The following is a 19,264-nucleotide window of genomic DNA, read 5'->3' on the forward strand; positions in this document are numbered from 1 at the left end:
GTACAAATGATGATATTCTGATAATAATAATAATGTATTATTTCAATGTAAGACGTTTCATTTTCAAAATTTACCATGATGAATGGAAGCATATAAGGGAAAAAGTGGGCTATTTAGTGAATGGAGGCAAAGATCAGCTGGGAGTGAGGAATCGTGAACTTTCAGTCCTGGCACTAATAACTGTTCCCTTACCCAATCTGTTTACTCCACTAGATTTCCACTTCTCATCTCTGTGTGAAAAGTTTAAATAAGATAATCTCTTAGGTTCCATCTCCTTCTAAACTTCTCCTTGAACAGCCTATCAATAGGGCCACAATTTTGTTTAGGTTTCAGAAAACAGGATGGAGTTCATACCCAAGTGTTTCCAATTTCCCTCAAGTTCTGATATCTCAGCTCAGATGTATGTTTTGATGCCTACCAACTATGAGACTGCCATAAGATAGGTCAATATACCACAGTTTCTAGAAGTTTCTCCTTATCACTTCAAGCTCTCTCACTCTGAAAAGTGGAAATGACCCAAGTTCATTCCATTATTTTTGTTGTAATAAAGGGAAGTGAGAGCTTTTCAACTTCATTTAGCTCAGATTTTGAAGGAAATGGTATTGTTCTAAAATTATGCATGGAGTTATTATTATATTCCTAAAATTTTCAAGGAATAAACCAAAGACTTCTTTATGATAAATGTACTTTTTTGTTTTTAAGGTAACCAAACATGATTACTTCAACTATCCTGCTTGAACTTGTACCTAATCGAAGCCTTAACAATATTTCAGACAACAAACCTTGCTTTAATAAGCACATAAGTGCTCATAAACTCCTACACACACACACACACACACACACAAACACACACACACACACAAAAGACATCCAACACATGATTGTGTAAGAAAGAATAATTAGCATAATTGTTTCATAGATGGATGAGAGAAATGGGAAGTCTAAGCTCAGATTCAAAAACTCTGAAAAATCTCTCATGTCATAAAGTTGGGTAAATATTAGAATGTCTCTTTACCCTAAATACCTTGTAACCCATGTTTTTAGTAATAAGAATGTGCTCACATATTGTATTGCCTACACTTAAAATTTTTTAAACTTGATTTATTAATTGATGATTTTAGACTCAGCTGCATTTGTACTTCAGCCAATCACCCTCTAATAATAATTCATTTTGATGCTATATTTTGGTATGGCCTTTATTTTGCCTGCCTTTCCCATAAACCAAAGAATGCAGACAGGCTCATGTAACTTTTTTATATTCCATTAAATTTTTAAATGCATTTTTGGGTGCACATACAACTAGATTAATAATCAGAAAGAGAATTGCCAAAGAATCTTAAATTTTGCCCTAACTTCATCAGATTCATGACTGTGCTATTTATTTTATCTATCTAAGCAGTTTTATAAATGTAAAATGAAAATAAGTCTAATTTCAGTATTATTGCTTATCCTAGTTTTATTTCAACCTATGTTTTGAAGAATTTTTTATTGGATATAATGATATTGAATTGCATATTATTATTTCACAGGATGGTCATGAAGTCATTCTTTCTTCTATGAGAATTTTTTTTCTTCTCTTTTGTTTTATATATAAAACTGAATGATTGAAGTACAAACTTTGTATAAAATATTTTCGAGGAACTCAGCCTTCATATCTGCTCATGTGAGCTCCAGTTTCTACATGGAGTATTTGATATGACTCAATGTTCCTGAGAGGGGGACAGAGTATCTAAATCATAATCTATTGTTGCAAAGATCGATGGGTTAAGATGATCTAATTAAGTCAGTCTTACTAAATTATTGCTGCCCTATATACATAGAAAAAGAATAAATTATCAACCATCTAATAAAAGAATATAATTTCATGAAAAGAATTCTAGGGGCATCCATAAATCATGAGAGCAAAGCTAAAATGATTTCCCACCAGAACCCTACGGTAGAATTTATATTTAATTTATTGCATACATTTTTTTAATGCATGGGTAGAATTTTTTGTATGAGATTTTGTTTTCATTTTTTATCCTAGCATTTATAAAAATCAATATTATGAAGTTAGCTCAGCAGAAAAGCTTGGTTTGGGGACAATTTTTGCTAATACATAGCTATTTTTAAATGTACATTTATTATATTTTAAAAGTCTGTACTGCTTACTTAATATAACTTGCCCCACCCACATTTCATTTTTCCTCTCTCTTCCATTTTGAGAGTATCTTGTAAAAGACTTTATTATATGCAAAAAAAAAAAAAAGCTGAAACGGCTCTCAAATAAATCAGAAACAGGGGAATGAAAGTCAGCATTCTGTCTCCATTAAAAGTCGTTGATGTGGAAACGTGAAGTGAAATTCCCTGGAATATGAAGACGACCATGATGCTGGTCTTAGTAACTTCATGTTGTATTTACACGAATCAAAGTACATATAGACATTATATACAGACATTGGCTTCCTTCAAAGGTGGGGAGTTATTAAGTATAATTTGTCTGTGCCCCCTCCCTGACCTACCTGTTTATGTGTTTGTTTTGTAGTTCACCTAGGTGTAGGTCTTTCTCTTGTGCACTATACTAGTCCCAGTGCAAGGTCAGTAGCATGGTACTATCTTGGCCATAATTTTTCCACAAACTTTTCCCTCTTACAAATATGACCTGTGGGTAATTTCAGTGAATCCTGTTGACAAAAGAGAACCTATGTAAGTAGAGCAAAGAAATACACACATTCTAGGAAGGCTCCTCCTCAATTCTACCTCTCTTCAACGCAGAATTATGCAAACATTCTAAACTATCTCTATTGGTAAACAATTTGAAATACACACCTACGCCATTTTCTAAAACTTTGGCCAAACGGTGTTTAATGAATGCAGGTAGTAATTATAATACCATCAAATGAACATTTTGTCACTAATTGGGGGTCTTGCCTCCTCCTACTGCTGATAGCCACCATCTATGAGCATTGTGGAAAGATGAAGAAATGGTTTTTCTTAATTACAATCGTATGCTTTTTTCATTCTACTCAAAGGACATAAGAGCTAACACTCTTGGAAAACAAACTAATGCCTGTGGCAGCCTCTGCCTTGATAGACTGTATAGTCTGTGCCAACACTGTGGACCTGGGACATGTGGAGGTGGATGCCTTTGGTTAACTTCTCCCTAAGGCTTCAGCTGACAGAAGCATATACATTTCTTCTGAAGTCTAGTGCTGACATCTTTTCTGTTGATGGGTTTTCTTTATGTTTTTTTTTTCTTTCTGAATTTGTTATTAATGCACCAAATTATATTGGCTGTCCCAGAGGTCATAACATCATTCATCGCCTCCTTGTAGTCTGAAATAAATCTTCCTATTTTGACGTATCGTTCAGAATTTCTTGATGCTGCTAGCTACGATGCAGTGAATTCCTTTGATCCAGTGATTTTTAATTTATTTCAATCCTCACAAAATTGCTGTATACTCAGCAACTACATTTCTAGATAATGCCATGTGTGAAGTTCACTGAAACGTTAGATTAAGGAAAAATATTAATTAAAAACCATACTTGCCCAATATTGGGTCAATATTTCAAAAGAAAACCCCTTTTTTAAGCAAAGTAGGGTGGATACGATACATATTCAAACATTATCAGAGCAAGAAACTGATTATTTGTGTGAATAAATAGTAACTATGGATTTAGATAAAATACATAAAAGCAAATAGCAAAAGTATCTGATGTTTTACATTTTGTCAATAGAAGCTGACATGTTGCTCATTGCTGCCACTGGGTATTGTCAGTTATATGACATTTGCAAATAAGGTCTGGTCTGAAGGTTTCTTAGCTCTTGTCATACCTGGGGACACTTCAAAACTGGTTATGCTGATTGTTGAGTCCTAAACAAGTCTGATGTTATAAAATGGTTTGATGCTTAGGTTTACAAAAGGGAATTTCATTTAAAACACTGAAGCCATGATATTTGAACCTATTCATCTTTAAGTTTCTTAAAAATTGTAATAATCAATGCTGTCTTTTTAAGTTATAGAAATTTAATAAGTATGGCAATAAAAGTCATATTGACTATTAACAGAGATTTCAATTCAATTTTATTTTGATTTGGCTTTTAAGTCCAAGGAGTGATGGGGCACCTAGGTGGCTCAGTCCGTTAAATGTCCAACTTCGGCTCAGGTTATGATCTCACTGCTTGTGAGTTCAAGCCCCACATCAGGCTCTGTGCTAACCGCTCGGAGCCTGGAGCCTGGTTCAGATTCTGTCTCCGCCTCTCTGCCTCTTTCCTTCTCTCTCTCTGTCTGTCTCTTCCTCTCAAATATAAAATAAAACAAAAAAAAATTAAGTCCAAGGAGTGTTGATTATTATTATAATTCATTATTTAATGAAATGTGTTTATGGAGACACTTTAGGGGCTTATCCCTGAATATCTTTCAGGGAAATATAGCTCTGTTCTTGAAACAAATTACAAATGAGATCTTCATGTTATTGGAGGTATACAACAGAGAAAACTATACTACACAATTTATTCAACCCTCCAAGGTGATAGAATATTCTTTTGAATAAAAATAACTTTGCAATTGTACATTTTCCACATTAGAAGTTTGTAGATTCCCATTTGTTTAAATCAGAAAACTAGTCACATAGCTTATATTTTTAAGGACACATTTTATTTATTTATTTTTCATTTGGCTTATATAGCTTACAGTATTTACTTTTTCTGTTTCTGATATGAGGATTATAACCAAAAATGTGTATTTTGTAGTGCCTGGCCCTGTACCAGTCAATTCTCTTCAAGGAACATCTTTTGAAAATAAAATCTTTTTGAACTGGAAAGAACCTTTGGATCCAAATGGAATCATCACTCAATATGAGGTATTAGGAGAAGTTAATTGAAATGTGGGTTGAAGGGAGAGTAAAAGGAAAAACTTAGAGAAATAATGGAAAATAAGTAAGAGAGGATTAGGAGACTAAAATCATTTTTAGTTCTCCCCTCTTTTAGTTTGCAAATTCCTTGATCCCAAAATTCAGTTTCAAAACAAATATTTTATAACACCTAGAATTTTCTAATTCTTAAAGTAAATGTATGTTTTGTTGTTGTTGTTGTTTTAGGGACGCAAGATAGGCCTTTTCAAACAGACTTACTGATGGTTGTAAAGAATGAATTTTTATAAAATTAAGAAACTCACATTTTATACTGTAATTTAGGGGAGGCCAATGAATGCCAATTGTTACAGAATAAAGGATCATTACCAAAAAAGGAAAATACATTATAAACCTGACTATTCCAGAGCTTCATCGCAATTTTGAACATAAATCATCATCTTATTTTTAAATATGAGAAACTAAAAAGAAGAAAAGATCATTTTAATTGCACAAATATGTTGTTCTGTTCCTGCATAGTCAGTGTTGATTCGAGCATAAAATATTTAAATTTCTAGTGGCTGCAGAGAGCATCACGGGAACCGGAATCACTAGTGCAGTCTTATAATTTGTGACTCTATTAGCATACTTGAATACTTACATGAAATTTGTTGTGTAATTCAGACAAAGTATAAGATGATGTTAGTTATAACAAACATTTGTTGAACGGTTTCTGTGTTTCATATACATTAAAATATATGATATATAGGTGTATATATCCTATATGTATATAGGATTGTGTCTATGTGTGTTTTCATAGTTAAGTAAATTAATTTATCTTTTGATGCAAGAAAATAGATGTATATTGGTCCAGTCAGATGTTATAACTCTAAGTATATCTATAGATGGATGGATGGATGGATGGATGGACAGATGGACTGACATTAGATATGTAATGATAGTGAAATAACCATATCCAAATGAGAAGGAAGAGAAGTTTAAGAAAAATGGGATTCACTCCACAGAGATGCCCTTGAATACTATCTTATTTAAAAGGGGTTTATTTAGATTATATTATGACTTATATTGGGTATGTAATAGGAAATATATTTCTTAAAACAGGTCAGCTACAGCAGCATAAGATCATTTGATCCTGCAGTTCCAGTGGCTGGACCTCCCCAGACTGTATCAAATTTATGGAACAGCACCCACCACGTCTTCATGCATCTGCATCCTGGAACCACCTACCAGTTTTTCATAAGAGCCAGCACAGTCAAAGGCTTTGGGCCAGCCACAGCCATCAATGTGACCACCAATATCTCAGGTATGCAGAGGAATAAAGTGCGAACAGGATTGGTTTATAATAGCACATCCTAGAGAATCATATGTATGCTGAGGGTAGTCATCTCACTTATTAAATCTTTAATATAGCTAGTTATTCATGGTTGAAGGTTCTTTAAAGAATTATGTGAATATGGGTTATAATTGGTTATATGTCCAAACCTAAAAACATCTCAAATAATCACTTTTCATTGAAAGTGGTCTTTTTTAAAACGTTGTTTTATCTGAACTAGAAACATTTAAAAGTTCATTATAAATGCTAAAAGATTTATACTTTTAAGGAGTTCATAATTATCATGATATCAGATATCATAATAAGTGGATTTTATCCAAAGAATGATAGGAGATCTTTGATCTATTACAGTGCCACATTCCTTGTCACTCTCTTCCATTTTCCTTGACATCCTGGTATTTTTAAGCAAACATGAGCTGTTCTTTCTATTACAAATCTCACCTAAACTCATCTAAATTTCAGAATGGTGATGTGTGGGAGATTTGAAGTTGATAAGCATATACAGTTAAGTTTCACATTATTTTATGCTCATAATTTCAGTTTGTAATGACTAGATTATTTACAGATGTAAATACAGATTTCCCCTCCAGTCAAGTCACCAGTTTAATCTGACTAAATTTGGCCACCAGTCAGCATTATAATATGCCCGAATTCTACATTAGCTTATGTAATGTGTTATCTTAGTTATTTAAGATTACTAAAATAAATACATTTTATATATGTAGCTGAAGAGTTAAATCTGAAAAACGAATGTGTTACAGGATCAACTACTTAATATATTAAAATACTGATGTTGAGTTCCTACCTTTTTGTTCCTTTATGTTCATTTTCATTATAGTTCTACATAGCATATGTTGATAATACCTTATATTATAATACATCACTAAAAATGTCTACTGTTGTTCCGAATCTGTATCATTTGCATCAGAAGGAAGCTACATATTCTCTATTTTTTTGAAGTCTAGTTTCTATTTGGAAATGTTTTGAATATAAAACCTTAAAAATTTATATCATGAAAAATATTAGCTATTCCAATATGATCTATTTGATTTATCTTATTCTAACAAAAAAAAAGAATTTGAGAATATCATCCATTATGTTAGAAAATAACAATGTATTAAATTTGCCAATTCACTCCCTGGTGGAACAATTCTAAATCATCAATTTAAAATATTGATTGAATCACTAGAAAAGATGACCTGGTGATATCACTGTACAGTGAAACAGGTTTCTTACCCTCTGGAATTAGCCACAGTGCTGCATTTGAGTCAAGATCTTTCACTAGAGATAGCTACAAAATTACATGAACTTGTAAAACAATGGACACTATTGAGAATCATAATTTATTATGGTTTAGACACGTGGTTTTTATTGAATAGAAAATTTATAGTTAAAGTCCAGAACACCCATGTAACATTTTCTTTGAATTATTTAGCTGCCCAGTTTTACTTGAATCAACCTATGTACATGGGCACTTGAATTGGACTTTAAAAACTAGACTGCAATCACTGTGTCTTTGGAACGTGCAGTAATCAAACTAAAGCTAATAAAATGTATGGTTAGTGTAGTGCCCGGCATCATTTGAAATATTAAGGTAACTTCTTGTTATTTATCCCTTGAGTGCAGAAATTATATTCCTCAGCACTTTAAAAACACTTTAAATAAAAGTGAAATCAAGTTATTGGAGGCATGGTGTGTGTGTGTGTGTGTGTGTTTTAATACACACATATGTTATCCACATATGTCTACATATTGTACATATTTAATATCCATTGATTCTACTTCCTGAATAACTCTCAGGTAATTTGTCTCTTTCTGATTCTTCCTTTCCATCTGGACCGTATTTTAAACAGCTCATTGAAATATCTTTCCAAGCACTATCCTTGCCTTCAGACTTACCTTGCTTCATTGTATTTTTCGATTGATCTTTGTACAGCATGTATTTCCTTCCTAAATTTTTTCAAAATCTAATATATTGTATTCAGTAGGATAAAGCCCAAACATCCATACATAATTAGCATTTGTATCCCTTAATTTTATGGCTTCTCCCATCCTCCACTCCTACTCATAGTCCAAAGTTCCAGGCCTACCAGACTGCTTGTAGCTGTCAGAATGCACCGTGTCCTTTCATGTGATGACATGTTCAGATATTCTGTTTCCTGTCTCAGGCATTGTATTGACTACTTTCTTGTCCTGATGAGTTTGTACTGTTCTTGTGACATTCAACTCAAGCATCCTCTGAATCCTGAAGTTGTCTTTGTTTTGTTTTTCTGACTCCCCATGCTAGTTTAGACTAGTGGTTTAGTTTAGATTAGTGGTTCTCCCAAGTGTGGTCCACAGACAACCGCATCAACATCACCTGAAAACTTTCTAGAAATGCACGGTATCAGGCTCCTCCCTGGACCTACTGAACTAGAAACTCTAAGGGAAAAGGCATCAATCTGTTTTAAGAAGTTCTCCATGGGCTTCTGATCTGACTAGTTTGAGAGCTACTGTTTTAACAAATGAACTGACTCTTCTTTTAGTCACCTAAAATTTTGTTATAGTTTTTTGTTGTTGTTGTTTATGAGATTCTCATTCTTGGTAAATATGAATCTCTACTTTCAACTCTATACATATCAGAGACCATGTTTTATTTGTCTTTATACTTATAGCACTAAAAAAATTGACACAATGTATATATTCAGTAAATGCTCAGTGAATGAATGAAATACTTCGAATTTGTATTGGATGCCATCTATTATCAGTTTCTCTGAGAGTGTACACATTTCACCTGTTATGTCCTCCCTAAAACATCTTTCTGTGTAGAAATAACCAAAAGCCATTTGAGGTTACTTTTTCACCCAGTTCAAGATTAGGGAGCCCTCTCCCCCACCCAAAATATTATCAAATATTTTGAAAATTTATAAGTTTCTTCTTCTCAAGAATTTGGCAACGAATGCACTAGTTAATGCTAAATACAAACTAAGGTTCCTATTCCCATTCATCACACTGCCTTGATATGTTTCTGTTGTGGCCCCAGTGGTGAAAGCAGTCCAGATACTAACACTGGGCCATTCCACAACCTTTAGATCGTATACAGCACCACCTCACCAGGTAGCCTCTGGCTCACTTCTTGCCATTTCCGTCTCTACATCTCCATGTGCAAGCCCCTTACCCAGAGTCCCCAGAGTCGACGCTGTTCACATCACTTCCATGCCATCAATGCTGGTTTCAAGGTCCCAGGAAACTAAAAGCTAAAGCCCCTTCACAAAAGGTTTGGAGTGTGTGTCCAAGTCACCAGATGATCATTTAAATTTCAATAACAAACCGTGGGCTTCATATCTTCTGCCTCCTATACTCCCAGGGTTAACATCCAGTTATGTATGGTATTCTACAAAATAAGGTACATTTCAGAAAATTAAATAGGAAATTTATTTTCCCCCATTCAGGATCATTTATTCATCCTGAACTATGATATAATTCTTTTAATTGACTGAAACTTTTTCCCCCTCATCAATCACTTACCAGCTCCAACTTTACCAGACTATGAAGGAGTCGATGCCTCTCTCAATGAAACGGCCACCACAATAACTGTATTGTTGAGACCAGCACAGGCCAAAGGGGCACCAATCAGGTAAGTGGGAAAAGAATAATAAGAATAGGGAAAAACAGCAATAGGAAAGCTGTTTCTCATAGCTGCTTAGCGGTCGATATAGTGGTTCATTTCTAAGAGATGTTCATTTGATGATAACTGTCAGAGGTTTTATTTTTGTTTTGTTTTGTTTTTGTTTGTTTTTCATTTGGACAAAGCCTGCAGATAGACTTTTAAGAATAAAATTCTAAGGGCGTTTTTGAGATATTCATGCACTGAATCATTCTCTGTACTGTTTGATATAAGAGCACAGCTCTTTGATTTTTATTTTCCTCTAGTCCCATTTCATTCCACTTCCTCTGTCGGTATCTATAGAATATGGGCTTTGAAGGTATTTGTCAGAAATAGAATGAGAAAATAACTCTTATCCAATGCATTATTAAATGTGTTACGAATAATTTCATATGAGTGATTGAAAAATAGGAAGCTTTGAGGAAATAAAAGGAGATTAGTTTTAATGAATGCAGCTTATCGGGAATTGTTGCTTATCAGGGATTCCGTAGTAAATATTAAAATTCAATTTGCCATTTCCTTGATCTATCCACCATTAAAATCTCCCATATTACTCTCATCTTGCAGAAAGCTATGAGCCATGTTTTTTTCAGGGATTCGGATTATTCCAATGATTTTAATTCTTCACATTTGTAATTAGATAAGTGACCAAAAGTTAAGCAAATTTCCATGGGAAACTTGTAGATTTTGTGGATACTTTTATTTTTATGCTTCTATTGAGAAATAAGTCAAGGCACGGAAATCAGTGCAGATATGTCATAATTGGTTCATCTCAAGTCGCTTACATGTTCATTAAGAAAATAAAGTTAATCTTTGCTCCATGTATAAAATAAACACATTTCACCTTCTGAGCACATAGGAACCATTCAGACAAATCTGTATCAATGGAAAGGAAGGCTTTTTAATTTAAAAAATTAATAAAAGAAATTGAGTCCATAGGAAAACTCCGTTTTTTGTCTTGCTAAAAATCATGGGAAAACCATGCCTGAGAAAAGGAGAGATGACTGAATACACTTGTCATGTAAACACTTGAGAAACACGGGCTACTTGAAAATGTAAAGTACGTCTATAGTGCTATTCATGAATCAATGATCTGTGAGTGAGTTTGATTGCTGATCCAGAGGAGAAAGAGAAAATGCCTGCGTTCAACATCTTTTTCTATTGACAAGTAATCAGGGTCATTCACATGTTCCTACCTGTGATAAAATTTACTTTCTAGGTGTTCAGTTCTGTTACTGTTGTTTAAATGAGCTACCGGGTACTTGCATTTATCTTTGAAGAGTTAGATATTTGAGTGAATTCAGCCTTACTTAATGTAAGTTGCACACACCGTGTGTAATTATTATTGCCTCACCAGGCTACATAATGTAACTTTCATTAGCTCTCTCTTCGTTTAATCAATTTATTACACAAACATTAACTGACCATGTATTATGTGCCTGGCACTGTGCCAAACATTATTTGTAAATCAAAGACACAATGATCCCAACAGAACACACAGCCTGTGCCCAGTTTCATCATAAACAATCAAAGGAGTCTGCAGCCTTGTAAATCCTTTGGTCATAATTGGTGTTAAGGAATTTTGTTGAATTTGTAAGTATGTTATAAAAAACATGCTTGGAAAGCAAAAACATTTCTTCTACTTTATTTACATTATTACAAAATTTCTAATTTCCAAAAATTCATGTAGTCTGAACTAGGGTTTATGCAAAATAATCTTTGATAATCCTGTATCCTCTTTCTCTGACACAGAAATGTACCTCTTTGTGTTTGTTGGGAAGCCATTTCTCCTTTTCTGGAATTGAGCCCCGTGGCTGAAAACTACAACTGTTACAGTATAGGAGATTAATACTCAAAAAAAATAATTTACAATAATACTATAAGAAGAAATAATTAAATGATACATAAACAAATAACAACTATATTAAAAGAATGTTACTGGCAGGAAAAAAAATCTGTTTCCCAACTAATATTCTGACCCCACTGTGTCCATGGTTTTTTTTTTTTAATGACTTGTCCAGCTATCTGGGAACACGGATAGGTGGGGATCAGGTGGCAGGACCAGACTGGCTAGTCTGCAATTTGGCCTCAGAAGAAGCCTGGTTCCTTTCCTTTTTAAATCTTCCCAGGAGATGATTCTGTCTTCTTTCCTCTGACCACATTCTTACCTTTGATATTGCTACCAGTAACTGGAACCTTATCTCAAGGTATATCTTGTCCAGTGCTTTAATGTCTTTGAAAATGAGGACCCAAGTTGATGTAATCAATTTTCATAGCACTGTATTTGTGTCTAGGGCGTCAAGTCTTTGATTGGATTCTTTAAAGTATTTGACTCTTCTGCTAGATTCTTTATTTATGTCAGGCTATTAGAATTCCTTATATGCTAATGCTTGTTGCCATTCCACTCTGTATATGGCCCATCTTCTCCCCTCCTAATAAAAGCCAGACCTATTTACCACCTAGCTAAACCTCCCAAGAGCATCCGTCCATTAGTTTTTTCTGCTAAATCAGCCCCTAAACACTAGGTTCTATCTTTCCCTACTTTACCATATTACTAGCCTGTGCCAGACTGCATTTTCCCATCCAGTTGCCCCAACTCCAGTGGAAATATCTGAGTTGTTCTGCTCTGGTCTTCGTAATGTCAAACAGACTCCAATTCCTAAAGCCTCTATCATAGCACCTTGTTATATAGAGTTTGTACATGTAGTTTAGTTTAGTGTTATCAAGAAAGCTAAAGTTACAAATGGTTTTTATAAATTTATTGATTCCAATAACATTCAATATGCACCAGCGGCTGATGGATAATTGGAATAGAAATCCACCTAAGGCAATTTAGTGTGTGTCCTCCACTGGGAATGACAGACTCATAAAGCAATGAATGATGACAACACAATATGATAAGTGAAATGACAGCAGTTAGAAAAGTTGATACTGGAGCAGAGTTTTGAAGAATGGGCTCAGCCAAGGGTCACTTTTGACAAGAGGGGAGAGGTTGCTGAGAAAAGAAGGGCCAATGGTCTTCTTGAAAAATTACAAAGCAAATGATTGGATATGTGATATAATGTGGTGCATTCCAGAACTGCAAGTAGCTCAGATCCTTGAGAGGGAAGGGTGTGTGGGAAAAGAGAGGTTGGAGAAATAAGCAGGGACCAGAGGGAGAAGCTGTTTAGTGCCAGTCCAAAAACTGAAGGTGGCCACAGAAGGACTGTAAGCACAAATTGTTATGAGCAATGTTATGTTCTTGGAAAGATCACTCTGATAGAAACATAGGGAATGGACTGGGAATAGACCAGACTGAAAGCAAAAGGGTCCCAGTGGGAAGTGCTATCGGACCACATTAATTAAGATAGAAGTGATGGAAATGTATGTGATACTTACACACAGTTTTACACACATAGGAGATATAAAGCTTTGATGAGCAGAGAAAGGAATGGAGACTAGGTGAGAGATGAGAGTAGTTTTTATTTTACAAGTGGTAGCAGAGCAAAAAGTCATCCAAGAATTCAAGGTATTTTTTGAGGTAATATTAAGTAATAACAAATGCTTTCATTTATTGTATTTGATTGCTACCCCAAAGGAAAAAGAAGCCATGCTCTCTCTTTGGAATGAGTTCTTTTGTGTATTAGAAATTATAGGGGTGCCTGGGTGACTCAGTTGGTTCAGTACCCAACTCTTGACTTTGGCTCAGGTCATGATCTCAGGGACATGAGATCGAGCTTTGTATCAGGCTCCACGCTGGGCATGGAGACGGCTTACGATTCTCTCTCTCTCTCTCTCTCTCTCTCTCTCTCTCTCTCTCTCTCTCACACACACACAAAGAAAAATTACAATATTTATTATATAATTTTTGTATTTCTTTCTAAAGTTGAGATATACGAACAAATAATGTCCACCCCAGTGAAAAATCCTGTTCTAAATAATGCAGCACTCGGTATCACCAACCACTTTGTTCTTCTGTTACCCTTAAGACTGCGTCTATACACTAATGTCAACATGGGCAGTGCAATTCTGATGGTTTTTTGACAAAATTATTGCTGAATATATAATTATTCTGAAGTCTGAAAGTTGCCATCTGACTTACCTACACCTTTGAATCTCCTTATCAACTTTTTAAGATCTATCCCTAAAACTGGCATCACTTGACAATCATTAGTATGATTGGCAGAATAAATATTACCCACATTTGGAACCAACTCCCTAGAATGCATAATTTGTTTTCTCTTTTTTTTCTAAAACATTTTCTATTCTTGATGAATGGATTCAAATTGTAGCCTGAATGATATAATTATAAATTATAATGCATAGAATGTCCCACTTATTAAAAGATTGACCCAATGTAGCTGTGTTTCCAAATAATGAACATTGCAGCAACATATTACAAAAACACAGGGAAGAGTTCTTCAGTGATGAACTCAGCTTATTGTAAGATGTAATAAATGAATGTGTATTTAACTGCAGCATTTTCCAAATATAAGCTATTTTAAGCTGGTAGGAATCTACATATTATAGGGTAACTAAATATTTATTTTGTAGGTAAAACCTAATTTTTCATTTTAATTTATCATTTCTTGAGAGAGTATATGTGTGCATGTGTCTGCACACAACAGGGCAAGGGCAGAGGGATAGAGAATCTTAAGCAGGTTCCACACCCAGCATTGAGCCTGACTTAGGGCTCAATCTCATGACCCTGAGATCTCTACCTGAACCAAAATCAAGAGTCTGATTTTGACTGAGCCACCCAGTCTCCCCAAACCTAATTTTTCATTTTAAAAACATTAACTACAATGTATTCTTAATTAGGTAATTAGGAGATAGTCATGACATATAGTCAAAATCACCATTTTGTTGCATTCACTCTGCAAAACAGTATGGAGGTCCTCAGAAAGGTAAAAAATAGAATTACCCTACGATTCAGCAATTGCACTAGTAGTATTTACCCAAAAAATACAGAAATACTAACTCAAAAGAATACATGCAGCCAATATTTATAGCAGCATTGTCTGTAGTAGCCAAACTATGGAAATAGCCCAAGTGTCCATTGACTGATAAATGGATAAAGAAAATGTGGTATTAAAAACAGATGTGGTAGGGAGGAGCCAAGATGGCGGAACAGCATGGAAGTTTTTTTGTGTCTCATGTCCATGAAATACAGCCAGATCAACACTAAACCATCCTGCACACCTACAAAACTGATCTGAGAATTAACACAACAATCTTCACAACATGAACTAGAGAATTCTGCAGGTACATGGTGCAGAGAGGTGAACTGGGAGAGAGAGAAGCCATGGAGGTGAGGGTGCTGTTTTTGCATGGGGAGAGAGGATGGAGACAGGGTGGAGGGTTGGAGGGAGAATACGGGAGAAGAACCCCCCCCACACACACACAAACACACACATAGGAGCTGGAGAGAAAGTGGAAAAGTGGAAACAGCCACAGGGACTAAACTAAAAAGGGAGAAAGGAGAAAGGACAGGGTTTAAATTCCATTTAGACTCTGTAAACAGCAGGAGTGCAGAGTCTGAAACTCCGCAGCTCAATACCTGGCAGTGCTCTGGTGAGAAGGGCAAATCTCCAGGAGCAGAGTGAAGTCTGGGCATCTTTGGGCCACATGGGAGAGGCGGTTCCCCTGCTGGGAGGACACCTGGTAGAGGCTGTGTGGCTCCCCCAAAGGCAAAGGCCCCAGTGGACCCAGGAGAACAAGCACATTCACTGGTGCTAAAACAAGGTCGCTGGGGGTGAAGCCTGTGCCAGATGTGTGTTGTGATTTTCCATAACCTCTGAAAGGCTGCTGCTACATGATCTCATGAACTTTTTCTGGGATGGGCTGACACTCAGACGCAGTCTCTGGGCATCGGCAGCAGCACAGTCCTGTAAACATTCCTGGGTCCAGCTGGCACCCAGCCATTGCTTGGTGAGACCCTCCCACAGAGGGGCAAAATGGGTCAAAGCCTCAGTTCCTCAGAAATAAGGGGTCGGGTAAAACAGCCACATCTGAGATAAAACTGAGGAGGGAGTTACAGCCTGGGGCTTGGTCATGGACTGTGTAAAAGTGGGGAGTGGACAGAAGCCAAAGACAAAGGACAGGTGTGCAATTGCTGACTGGGGAGAACAAAGTTCCTATACTAGAGACTGGGTAGCTGGGTGACGCCATTATCACCACTCCCGTGCATGTGCATAGGCACCTACAAGCGCCACAACAATCTACCCCAGTATGCTAAGCAGCACCATCCGGTGGAGAACGGAACCATTACTCTAAGCCCTGCTCACCTGAGCCAATCTCACTCTTCAGGAACATGAATGTCTCCACCTGCTTAGTTTATGGACTATAAAGCGCTTCATAGTTTGAATTCAGGGAGAAAGCAAAGTAATTTCAGTCATATTTCAGTCTGTTCACCAGTCGATCTATTCAATTTTCTTTTTTTTTCCTTTTTTCGTTTCTTCTCTTTTATTAAAAACATTTCTCTAATTTTTTCTACTTTTTTTTACTTTTGTGTAAATTTTTTCAAATTCTATTTTACTTCCATCATTTCATTTTATTCTACTTAAGTGTATTTATTTTTTCAAATTTTCAAATGATTTCCTTTTTTTTTTCTTTCCCCTTTTTCTCTATCAAGCCCCTTTCAACACATAGACCAAAACACACCTAGGATCTAGCATCATTTACTTGATTTTTTTTTGTATGTGTGTTTTGTTTTTAATTTTTTCATTTTATTTTTTTTTATTTTAATTTTTACCTCATTAATTCCTTTTCTCCCTTCAAAATGACAAAATGAATGAATTCACTCCAAAAGAAAGAACAGGAGGAAACGACAGCCAGGGATTTAACCAACACAGTTACAAGTAAGATATCTGAACCAGAATTTAGAATCACGATAATAAGAATACTAGCTGGAGTTGAAATAGATTAGAATCCCTTTCTGTGGAGATAAAAGAAGTAAAAGCTAGTCAGGATGAAATAAAAGATGCTATAACTGAGCTGCAATCTCAAATGGATGTCAGGGCAGCAAGGATGAATGAGGCAGAACAGAGAATCAGTGATATAGAGGACAAACTTATGGAGAATAATGAAGCAGAAGAAAAGAGGGAGACTAAGGCAAAAGAGCACAATTTAAGACATAGAGAAACTGGTGACTCATTAAAAAGGAACAACATCAGAGTCATAGGGGTCCCAGAAGAGGAAGAGAGAGAAATAGGGGTAGAAGGGTTATGTGAGCAAATCATAGCAGAAAACTTTCCTAACCTGGGGAAAGACACAGACATCAAAATCCAGGACGCACAGAGGACTCCCATTAGATTCAACAAAAACCGACCATCAACAAGGCATATCATAGTCAAATTCACAAAATACTCAGGCAAGGAAATAATCATGAAAGCAGCAAGGGGAAAAAAGTCCTTAACCTACAAGGGAAGACAGATCAGGTTTGCAGCAGACCTATCCACAGAAACTTGGCAGACCAGAAAAGAGTGGCAGGATGTATTCAATGTGCTGAATCAGAAAAATATGCAGCCAAGAATTCTTTATCCAGCAAGGCTGTCATTCAAAATAGAAGGAGAGATAAAAAGTTTCCCAGACAAACAAAAATTAGAGTTTGTGACCACTAAACCAGAACTGCAAGAAATTTTAAGGGGGAGTCTCTGAGGGGATAAAAGATGAAAATTAATTAATTAATTAATTAATTAATACCAAAAGCAGCAAACACTAGAAAGGACCAGAGAACAACACCAGAAAATCCAACTCTACAAGCAACATAATGGCAATAAATTCATATGTTTCAGTACTCACTCTAAACGTCAATGGACTAAATGCTCCTATCAAAAAACATAGTGTAACAGGATGAATAAGAAAACAAGATCTATCTATATGCTGTTTATAAGAGACTCACTTTAGATCTAAAGGCACCTTCAGATTGAACGTAAGGGAATGAAGAACCATCTATCATGGTAATGGTCAACAAAAGAAAGCCAGAGTAGCCATACTTATATCAGACAATCTAGACTTTAAACTAAAGACTGTTTCAAGGAATGCAAAAGGGCATTATATCATAATCAAGGTGTCTATAGACCAAGAAGACCTAACAATTGTAAACAGTTATGCACCAAATGTGGAAGAACCCAAATATAAAAATCAATTAATCACAAACATAAAGAAACTCATCAATAGTAATACCATAATAGTAGGAGACTTCAACACCCCACTGACAGCAATGGACAGATCATCTAATCAAAAAATCAACAAGGAAGCAATGGCTTGGAATGACACACTGGACAAGATGGACTTAACAGATATGTTCACAACATTTCATCCTAAAGCAGCAGAATATACATTCTTCTCCAGTGCACATGGAACGTTCTCCAGAATAGACCACATACTGGGACACAAATCATCCTCAACAGGTACAAAAAGATCAAGATCATACCATGCATCTTTTCAGACCATAATGCTATGAAACTCGAAATCAACCACAAAAAAAAATTTAGAAAGGTAACAGATACTTGGAGACTACAGAACATCCTACTAAAGAATGAATGGGCTAACCAAGAAGTTAAAGAAGAAATTAAAAAGAACATGGAAGCCAATGAAACTGATAACACCACAACCCAAAACCTCTGGGACTCAGCAAAGGTGGTCATAAGAGGAAAGTATATAGCAATCCAGGCCTTCCTAAAGAAGGAAGAAAGATCTCAGATACACAACCTAACTTTACACCTTAAGGAGCTGGAAAAAGGACAGCAAATAAAGCCCAAGACCGGCGGAAGACAGGAAATAATAAAGATTAGAGCCAAAATTAATGCTATCGAAACCAAAAAAACAGTAGAACAGACCAATGAAACGAGAAGCTGGTTCTTTGAAAGTGTTAACAAAATTGATAAACCACTGGCCAGTTTGTTTAAAAAGAAAAAGGAAAGGACCCAAATAAATAAAATCAATAATGAAAGAGGAGAGATCACAACCAACACAACAGAAATAAAAACAATAATAAGAATATTTAAAAACAATAATAAGAATATTATGAGCAATTATACACCAATAAAATGGGCAATCTGGAAGAAATGGACAAATTCCTAGAAACATATGCACTACCAAAACTGAAACAGGAAGAAATAGAAAATTTAAACAGAACGATAACCATAAAGAAATCGAATTAGTAATCAAAAGTCTCCAAAAAACAAGAGTCCAGGGCCAGATGGCTTTCCGGGGGAATTCTGTCAAACATTTAAGGAAGAGTTAACACCTATTCTCTTGAAGGTGTTCCAAAAACTAGAAATGGAAGGAAAACTTCCAAACTCTTTCTGTGAAGCCAGAATTACCTTGATTCCAAAACCAGACAGAGACCCCATTAAAAAGGAGAACTATAGACCAATTTCCCTGATGAACATGAATGCAAAAATCCTCAACAAGATATTAGCCTACCGGATCCAGCAATACATTAAAAG

General features: G+C 35.6%; 1 protein-coding gene across 7 annotated transcripts in view; it reads left to right on the forward strand.

The window, feature by feature from the left end:
- The window catches only part of PTPRK (protein tyrosine phosphatase receptor type K), a 554,739-nt gene that overhangs the window by 429,952 nt on the left and 105,523 nt on the right, over window positions 1-19,264 (forward strand). For all 7 annotated transcript variants that reach the window (XM_027056952.2, XM_053222257.1, XM_027056947.2 and 4 more), the window contains exons 9-11: window positions 4,733-4,842; window positions 5,953-6,154; window positions 9,695-9,800. In XM_027056952.2, coding sequence (XP_026912753.1) covers window positions 4,733-4,842; window positions 5,953-6,154; window positions 9,695-9,800 — 418 coding nt within the window. The remainder of the gene's footprint in view (window positions 1-4,732; window positions 4,843-5,952; window positions 6,155-9,694; window positions 9,801-19,264) is intronic.

The sequence above is a fragment of the Acinonyx jubatus genome, chromosome B2 (genome assembly GCF_027475565.1).
Source record: "Acinonyx jubatus isolate Ajub_Pintada_27869175 chromosome B2, VMU_Ajub_asm_v1.0, whole genome shotgun sequence".
Lineage (NCBI taxonomy): Eukaryota > Metazoa > Chordata > Mammalia > Carnivora > Felidae > Acinonyx > Acinonyx jubatus.